At 47.9% G+C, this 10228-nt stretch overlaps 1 protein-coding gene across 1 annotated transcript in view; it reads right to left on the bottom strand.

Moving 5' to 3' along the window:
• The window catches only part of LOC140418066 (uncharacterized), a 182863-nt gene extending 174880 nt beyond the window's left edge, over positions 1–7983 (bottom strand). The window contains 2 exon segments of the mRNA XM_072501493.1: positions 4787–6484; positions 7643–7983. Coding sequence (XP_072357594.1) covers positions 4787–6124 — 1338 coding nt within the window. The 5' untranslated portion in view covers positions 6125–6484; positions 7643–7983.
• Between the last annotated feature and the right edge of the window lie 2245 nt (positions 7984–10228).

The raw sequence follows: 10228 nt of genomic DNA on the forward strand, positions 1-10228 counted from the left end.
TGTGTCCCGGGTAACTAAGGGGATTATGAGGACCACCCCTATTCCGATTGCCTCACCAATTTCACAATCGGGGATTTGTGGGTTTACCCTGGTAAGACCCTTCAGAGTACAATTGCCCAGTATCCCCTTCCCGTGGCCAGCTGGGCTAGATGTCTGTCCAATCTGGCACCTCCCCCTCTGTATCAGATCAAGGTTGTGTCATATTTGTCCCACCTTCCACTGACCATAGGCATGACATGGTTGTCCTTGTCTGAGCCTTTTGGCATCCTCGTGCTCTCTGCCATCAAGATGGTTCATTGTTTTGGCAGGGGCTTCCAACTCCGAGATCCCATCTAACTTTCCGTACACCTCCCTCACCCAGGTTGGCTCGTTTCGCCTGGTTTCTCTCTGCTCGTTCTAGGAGTTCCTTCATCACTCCTCCAAGTCAATATACTTTTTCATTTAACCCTTGTTTGTCTGGCGAGTTCACTACAGAGGCCCCTATATTAAAGCCGGTGAAAATATCACTAACTATTTCACTCTTACTCCTGCGAAATTCACTACGTCCTCAAAAGCTAGTGCGCCCATGGCATCAGCACTCTGCTGCAGGAGAATAATACTTAACAAACGATACTTATTCCTCACTTGCTCTGAGCAATATTCCGGCATTTGAATTTCTGAGATATTAAACAGCACAGATACAATTTCAGGCTTGACGTTGTCATACAATATTTCACCCTTATTAAACAGTATAATCCCTTACTCGGTCCATTAATTGTTGGTGGGCGGAGCAGTTTTCCTGGTGGGATGAATAGCATTATGGGGTGCGATATCGTAGGAGAAAGCCATACATACAAGGACAACGTTGGTGTACTCCCTCCTCAAAATGCCCGCAGACTGTCACCCCTTTTCCATAGGTAACCGTTGCCTGGGGTCCAACAGGGAGCCCGCAAATGATTCTGAAAACATACCCACCAGCTCTTCTCACCTCCTTTCTCCAGCACAGCTGACATGTGCATCAGTGGAACAGCGTGCGCGCATCCCGTCTTTCCATTTGAAGCTGTGCATTAAAGTATGTTCCACCTTTGCTCCAGTCTTCGGCTATTGGGATGTATATCGAATCAGTGAGACAGGGCTAAATCGCTGGCTTTGAAAGCAAACCAAGGCAGGCCAGCAGCACGGTTCAATTCCCGTAACAGCCTCCCCGAACAGGCGCCGGAATGTGGCGACTAGGGGCTTTTCACAGTAACTTCATTTGAAGCCTACTTGTGACAATAAGCGATTTTCATTTTCATTTCATTATATGAACTATGGGGCTCTGTATAATTACGTTCCTCGTGTATCTGCTGTGACTCCAATGACAGGTCTGCATTCTCGTGTGCTCACAGTCACCCCAAGGTTCCGAATACTGGCACGAGCCCCACGGCCATTGTCGTCCCATCCTTTTGGTTGGTTAGTCTGAAGATTTAAACAGAGTCCTGGTCGTCACCAGGTGTTAAGATTTCGCCGACACATCTCTCCTCCTACATTGACCGAATGCGTTCTGTTATTCAGGTGTTGGTAATTGTTTATATTTTACAACCTTATCATTCTATCTCTTCGAGGTCATGCGCCTGCTGTTGTGTCTGAACCCGACCCTGATGTAAGAACATAAAAACTAGGAGCAGGAGTAGGCCCATCTGGCCCCCCGAGCCTGCTCCGCCATTCAATATAATCATGGCTGATATTTGTGTGGACTCAGCCCCACTTACTCACCTGCTCACCATAACCCTTAATTCCTTTACTGTTCAAATATCCATCTACCTTTGCCTTAAAAACATTCAATTGAGGTAGCCTCAACTGCTTCACTGGGCAAGGAATTCCACAGATTCACGACCCTTTGTGTGAAGAAGTTCCTCCTCAACTCAGTCTGAAATTTGCTCCCCCTCAATCTGAGGCTGCCCCCTAGTTCTATTTTCACCCGCCAGTGGAAACAACCTCTCTGCTTCTATCTTATCTATTCCCTTCAAAATTTTAGAAGACCCCTCCTTCATTCTTCTAAATTCCATGATTATAGTCCCAGTGTCTCCTCCTAAGCCAATTCTCTCACCTCCGGAATCAACCTAGTTAATCTCCTCTGCACCCTCTCCAGTGCCAGTACATCCTTTCTCAAGTAAGGAGACCAAAACTGTACACAGTATTCCAGGTGTGGCCTCACCTGCACCCTATACAGGTGCAACATAACCTCCCTGCTTTTAAATTCCATCCCTCTAGCAATGAAGGACAAAATTTGCCTTCTTCATTACCTGCTGCACATGCAAACCAATGTTTTGCGATTCATGCACTAGTTCACCCAGGTCCCTCTGCACAGCAGCATGCTGCAATTTTTTACTGTTTAAATAATAGTCCATTTTGCTGTTATTCCTATCAAAATGAATGACCTCACATTTACTAACATTGAACTCCATCTGCCGGACCCTTGCCCTCACTTAAACTATCTATATCCCTCTGCAGACTTTCAGTGTCCTCTGCACACTTTGCTCCACCACTCATCTTAGTGTCATCTGCGAACTTTGACACATTACACTCGGTCCCCAACTCCAAATCCTCTTTTGTAAATTGTAAACAACTGTCGTCCCAACACTGGTCCCTGAGGCACACCACTAGCCACTGATCGCCAACCAGAAAAACAACCATTTATCCCCACTCTTTGCTTTCTGTCAGTTAACCAATCCTATATCCATGCTAATACGTTACCTGTAATGCCATGAACCTTTTATCTTATGCAACAGTCCTTTGTGCGGCACCTTGTCGAATGCCTTCTGGAAATCCAGATTCACCACATCTACCAGTTCCCCATTATCCACCGTGCTCGGAATGTCCTCAAACTGTGCTTGCACCAGTTTAGTTATCCATCTATATATTACCCAGATCCCTGTCAATACCAATATTTTTAGTTTTATTCGTTCATGCGATGTGGGCGTCGCAGGCTTGGCCAGCACTTATTGTCCATCCCTAATTGCCCTTGAGGGGGTAGTTAAGAGTCAACCACATTGCTGTGGAGCTGGAGTCACATGTAGGCCAGACCAGGTAGGGATGGCAGATTTCCTTCTCGAAAGGGCATTGGTGAAGCAGATGGGGTTTGACAACAATCGACAATCTCTGGTTCAGCCATTATCCTTTGGGTTATCTACCTTCAGTTGGGATCAGTGTTTCCACTGGCCCTCCCCTTTCATAGCGACACATTCACATGTACCACTGGTCATGATGATATTGTACAATCCGGTCCATTGTGGGGCAAAGCCTGCCTGTTCAGGGATGACTCACACTGGCATCCTGTCACTTATTTGTGGCATAACTTGATCAGTTTTGAACACTTGTGGATTTCTAAATCCCATATCACTTGTCAGTCCCTTACCTCCCGTGCCTACCATGGGAACCTTCAGATACCTAACACAATTTTGAATATGGCGTAACACACTGGAGAATGGATTATTTGGAGGGTCAGAGCTCTCTTCCTCAAAGGGCAGTGGAAACAGAGTCTTTGAATATTTTGAAGGCAGAGCTGGATAGATTCTTGGTAAGCAAGGGGGTGAAAAGTTATCGGAGGGTCGGCGGGAATGTGGAGTTGAGATTACAATCAGATCAGCCGTGAACTTATTGAATGGTGGAGCAGGCTCGAGGGGCTGAGTGGCCTACTCCTGCTCCGAATTTGTATGTTATCACATCCTTTATAATAGATTGTAGCATTTTCCCTCCTGCTGATGTCAGGCTAATGGGTCTGTGGTTCCCCGTTTTCTCTCTCCCTCCTTAAATATTGGGGTGACATTTACCACCTTCCAATCTGCAGGAACCATTCCAGAATCTATAGAATTTTGAAAGATGATCACCAATGTATCCACTATCTCTACAGCCGCCTCTTTCAACACTCTGGGATGTAGAGCAGCAGCTTTTGGGGATTTATTAACTTTCAGCCACATTAATTTCTCCAGTGCTACTTTTTCACTAATACTAATCTCTTGCAGTCCCTCGTGCTCACTAGTTCCTTGCCTCTCTAGCGTTTTGGGACGATTTCTGTATCTTCCTCCATGGAGACAGACACACATTGTTTAGCTTCTCTGCCATTTCCTTATTCCCCATTATAAACTCTGTCTCTGCCTGGAATGGACCCACATTGGTCTTTGCTAATCTTTTCCTTTTCACATTCCTATCGGAGCTTTTCCAGTTCTCCCCAGTTTGCTCTCATATTCTATTTTCTCTTAATCAGTTTCTTGGTCCTCCTTTGCTGAATTCTAAAACAAGTTCCCAATTCTCAGGCTCACTACTATTTTGGCCACTTTATGAGCCCCTTCCTTTGATCTAATGGAATCTTTAACTTTTCTTGTTATCCACGGTTACATCACTTTTCCTGTTGGATTTTTAAATGAATCTAGATTTGATGTATATATGTAATAATTCCTGAACTGTTAGCGATTGCCTGTCTGTCATACCTTTTAATGTAATCACTCAAACTATTTCAGCCTACTTTCCCCCAGAGCTCGACAATTTCCTTCTGTGAGAAACATCCAGGTAAAATAAACAAAAAAAAAACATGTAACTACCACAGCCCACCTCCATGGCAACATGGCATGCTTTAGAACGTGACAAACAGAAATGGGAACTAAATATCATCAAACTTCGAAACACCCTTTCACTCTGTGATCCTTGTAAAATCTGAAACCAGGAATTCGCAACAATTTTCAAACAGCATCAGCCCACTGGAGGCAAAGTCATGAGACCGGCCAGTCCATCATAAAGAAAAGCCCGCTGGCCATCTCCATTGACCAACTTTCAGAATGAACAAAATGCAGTCCTTGATGTAATTGACAATAGAAACAGTAAGAGCAGAATCCAACCCCTGTAATTACTTGTGAACTTGTTGGTGTCTCAGCAAGTGCGATGAAACAATGAATCCCTTCCCACATTTAGAACAGATGAATGGCCTCTCTCCAGTGTGAACTCGCTGGTGTCTCTTCAGTGTGGAGGAATCACAGAATCCCTTCCCACACTGAGAGCAGGTGAACGGTCTCTCCCCAGTGTGAACTCGCTGGTGTTTCCGCAGGGTGGCTGGATCAGTGAATCCCTTCCCACATTTGGAGCAGATGAATGGCCTCTCCCCGGTGTGAACTTGCTGGTGTACCAGCAGGCTGGAAGACTGGATGAATCCCTTCCCACACACAGAGCAGGTGAATGGCCGCTCCCCAGTGTGAACTGCCCGGTGTATCCGCAGGTGGGAAAACTGAGTGAATCTCTTCCCACACTGAGAACAGGTGAATGGCCTTTCACCGGTATGAACTCGCTGGTGTATCCGCAGGTGGGGTAACTGAGTAAATCCCTTCCCACACTGCGAGCAGGTGAATGGCCTCTCGCCAGTATGAATTCGCTTATGTGTCCGCAGGTTGGATGAATCACTGAATCCTTTACCACACTCGGAGCAGATGAACGGCTTCTCTCCGGTGTGAACTCGCCGGTGTCTCTGCAGGGTGGTTGAATGACTGAATCCCCTTCCACACTCCGAGCAAGTGAATGGTTTCTCCCCAGTGTGAACTCGCTGGTGTGTCTGCAGGGTGGATAAATCACCAAATCCCTTTCCACACTGAGAGCAGGTGAAAGGTTTCTCCCCGGAGTGAATCCGCTTGTGTTTCAACAGGTGAGATACCTGAGTGAATCCCTTCCCACACTGAGAGCAGGCGAAGGGTCTCTCCCCGGTGTGAACCCGCTGGTGTTTCTGGAGGTTGTCTAACCGAGTAAATCCCTTCCCACACAGAGAGCATGTGAATGGTCTCTCCCCAGTGTGAATTCGCTGATGTATCTGCAGACTGGATGAATGACTGAATCCCGTCCCACACTCAGAGCAGGTGAACGGTCTCTCCCCAGTGTGAACTCGCTGGTGTGTCCGCAGGTGTGATGACATGGTGAATCCCTTCCCACACTCAGAGCAGGTGAATGGTCTCTCCCCTGTGTGAAATCGCTGGTGTGTCTCCAGGGTGAATGAACGATCGAATCCCTTCCCGCATTGTGAGCAGGTGAATGGCCTCTCCCCAGTGTGAATGCGTCGATGTATTTCCAGTTCTGATGGGGATCTGTATCCTTTTCCACAGTCCCCACATTTCCACGGTTTCTTCATGTTTTCAGTCTTGTTGTGTTTCTCCAGTTTGGACAATTAGTCGAAGCCTCGTCCACACACAGAACACGTGCACGGTCTCTCCCCGCTGTGAATGGTGTGGTGTTTATTCAGGCTGGTTAAACTGGTTAAAGCTCTTTCCACAGTCAGTGCTCTGGAACACTCTCACTCATGTGTGTGGGTCTCGGTGCTTTTTCAGTCACACTGATATTTTAAATCTTTTGAAGCCGATAGACCTAGTAAATAATTCTCCTTTTAAAATCCAAGAGCAATGATATTCCGGTTCCAAGGAATGGAGCGACTCTGTCAGATTGAGACGTGATGTTTGAGATTTATGTCTGTAATTCCTCCTCTTCTAATATCCTGTAAAAATAATTCACAAAAGACATCACTCTCAGCACAGGATAGAAATTCAGAACAGACAATTCTAGTTTCTCGGGAACACTCTTTCCTCTCTCGTTCCCCAAAAGCTGTAAATCTCCATCCCACATGCTCTCCCTCCATTCTCACTCTGCTGTATCTAATATTCACCCTCCCAATTCTCCCGAAGGTGCCGAGTCAGGCTGATTGACAGATCCATGCACACTGCTTCCGATCCAAGGCACATAGATCATAACAAACAGGAGTTGCAGTCCACCATTTGGTCCATCGAGCATGCTCAAACATTCAATGGGATTATTGGCCGATCTACCTCAGCACCATTAACGCCCATACCCCTTGACATCTTCAATATCTAGAAACCTATCAATCTCGGTCTTGAAAATACTTGCTGACTGAGACTCCAGTCCTCTGGAGTAGAGAATTCCAAAGCTTCACCACATCATTTTGTTCTTTCGGGTTTGGGCCAAGGGTGTTATCATGACTGGTACGGGCTTGAAGGCCAAAGGGCCTGTTACTGTGCTGTATTGTTCTTTGTTCTATCCTTGAGTGAACAAATCCCTCTTCATCTTGCCTTTCTCTCAATTTTACAACCTGTTCCCCATAACTCTTGACTCCCTCATCAATCATAAATCAGTCCAACTTATCCTTGAATACATTCAATGACCCCCAGACTCCACTTGAAGAGCAATCCAGAGATGAACAACCCTCTGAGCGAAGAGATGCTTGGAAATATATAACGTAGCCACAGTACAATATTACACAACTAGAAAAAATAATAAATGTATTTATCACAGAACCATAAATATATGAAATATGTTCCATGTAACATCACTAGACAGATCTCCCTCTAATATTAATTTGCTGACCCCTTAAACGTCAGCCATCTCCTGGGGAAAGCAGTCCTTTAATTGTGAACATTGGGAAAGAGACCATCCTTTTAGCCAGACAAATAAATGTGAGAAGCTGAGGGGGCAAAGGATGTCAATGTCTTTGAGGGAGAGAGAGACCTGGGCCAAGCTTTGCAGAGTCTGCACCCTCCCTGGATTCACTTCCTTTCCCTTCAGTTGCTGCAAGTGACCAATTGAAGGTGAGAATGAGAAAAGAAATGGAAAGGGGGAGAAAATAAAGTGTTTTACTCACAGATGTTGGAGACAGGAAGAGGTTTCAGTCTGCATGAAGATCATCTTTCATTTACACAAAGCCCACGCTTTGATTGGTTGGAGGACAAGAGTCCTTCCGGTGCCAGTTCTTTCCATTGGCCAAGACATCAGCAGGAAGGTCAGGCGTGGGTGGGCGCTCCCCCTGCACATGCGCAGTTTCCGCTCTCTTCCTTGGACATGCGCAGTCCCGGGCTGGGGGCGAGGGGGAGACTACCGAGTGTTTTTTCTCTCTGGCCGGAGCCGTCAGCCGGTTGCGTGGTTGTCTCGAGGAGGGGGCGGGGAAACGGGTGGGGGCGAGGCTCCCGTGTCCACGCGTCGGGTCTGCGCACTGGAACCCGGGACGTCATCAAGGAGTAGCGTGATTCCTATTGGCTGACTCAGGCAGGGCTGCATTGTGACGTCACAATGTGGAGGTTGTACAATGAGTTTCCGACTGAAACTTCCTCCTCTGGGCAACATCTGGGAGCAAATCAATGTCTCCCCCCTTTCCATTTCTTATCTCATTCTGGGGGGACATTGATGACTTGCAGCAACAGATGAGAAAGGAATGGAATCCAGCCTGTAGATTAAATACATTTTTAGTTCAGTAGATCATAGAATTTACAGTGCAGAAGGAGGTCATTCGGTCCATCAAGTCTGCACTGTCCCTCGGAAAGGGCACCATACTTAAACCCACGGTAACACTCCGCCCCCGTAACCCCACCTATCCTTTTGGACACTAGACGGCAATTTAGCACGGCCAATCCACCTAACCTGCACATCTTTGGACTGTGGGAGGAAACCGGAGCACCCGAAGGAAACCCACGCAGACATGGGGAGAATGTGCAGACTCCACACAGACAGTTACCCGAGGCTGGAGTTGAACCCAGGGCGGTGGGAACCACAGCGTTTGCTTAGAAGGTGTCATGACTGAAGGGGAAATAGAGAACAAAAATAAGAGAACAACATCACCCTCAGGCAGAGCAAAAAAGGTGGCAACTGAAAAGGGAGGTGGTCAATGCAGGACTGAGGGTGTTGTACCTAAATGTGCGCAGTATACGGAACAAGGTAAATGAGCTTGTTGAGCACATTGAAATTGTTGTGGGAAACCCCTTATTTTTAAACTGTTCTATAGTTCCAGTCTCTGCCACAAGGGGAAACATCCTCTCAGCATTCTCTCTGTTAACTCCACTCAGGATCTAATGTGTTTCAATATGATAATCTCTCATTCTTCTGAACTGCAATGGATACAGTCCCAACCTGACAAACCTTTCCTCAGAGGATAACCCCCTCATTCCAGGAATCCGGGGGTCAACCTCCTCTGGACTGCTTCTAATGCAACTATCTCATTTCTGAAATAAGGTGACCCAAACTGTACACAGTACTCCGAATATAGGTTGGGATTCTCTGCCGGCCAATACAAATCGGGAAAGGCATTTCGGCAGAGAATCGGTTTTGACGCTGAAATCGTGGCGGACGCCAAATCACAATTCTCCGGTGCCTCGACAGCGGCATCAATGCGTGGGCCTGACCTGGTATTCCCTGGAGGCGCCGCGATTCTCCGCCTCCAGCAAGGTTCCCGATGGCAAGGTTCACTTGTGCTTTCAAAGATCGTGAAACAGGTGCCGCGGCTGCTGAGGAGGAGAGAGGGGGCACGGAAAGTGTCCAACCTCGCCACAGTTTGCTTACAGTTGTGTCGCTGGCTGGAGTTGGGGGGTGGGGGTGTGTGGCTTCTGCTGGGGAGAGTAGCAGGGGTGGCCAGGGGGTGGGCTATGGGGTTGGGGTGGACGGACACGGAACACCATTGCCGCCGCCTGCAAGGCAGTCATGCAGCTGCGCCTGCCGCAGACTACCCATTGCGAACTTAGTGCCATGGGCAGCACGGTAGCATTGTGGCTAGCACAATTGCTTCACAGCTCCAGGGTCCCAGGTTCGATTCCAGCTTGGATCACTGTCTGTGCGGAGTCTGCACATCCTCCCCGTGTGTGCGTGGGTTTCCTCCGGGTGCTCCGGTTTCCTCCCACAGTCCAAAGATGTGCAGGTTAGGTGGATTGGCTATGATAAATTGCCCTTAGTGTCCAAAACTTCCCTTAGTGTTGGGTGGGGTTACTGGGTTATGGGGATAGGGTGGAGGTGTTGACCTTGGGTAGGGTGCTCTTTCCAAGAGCTGGTGCAGACTCGATGGGCCGAATGGCCTCCTTCTGCACTGTAAGTTCTATGATTCTATTTGGGTGTTCCCCCCAGGCCACCCTCCCTAGCTGCCCTTTGGTCCCAGCCGACCCATCAACGGGCTGGGGGCGTTCCATCTTGTTGGCTGGGATGAATGTGTGTGGGAAGTGAGGTGTGTATCTGCGGCTGCAGCTTGCCAGCTCGTTGGACACCGTTTTTCATTGGAATCGGCCGTGTTCCACGAGGCGCCGGTGCCAGCCCCTCAATGGTCGCTGAATCGGTCCCGGTGTGGCGCCAGTTTTGCTGTCGTAAAAGTCCATGAATCCTGCCCCGGCGTTAACACTTAGTGGCAGAAACAGAGAATCCTGCCCATGGTCTCACCAAGGCCCTGCACAACTGCAGCAAAACATCCCGACTT

This window comes from Scyliorhinus torazame, chromosome 5, assembly GCF_047496885.1.
Source record: "Scyliorhinus torazame isolate Kashiwa2021f chromosome 5, sScyTor2.1, whole genome shotgun sequence".
Lineage (NCBI taxonomy): Eukaryota > Metazoa > Chordata > Chondrichthyes > Carcharhiniformes > Scyliorhinidae > Scyliorhinus > Scyliorhinus torazame.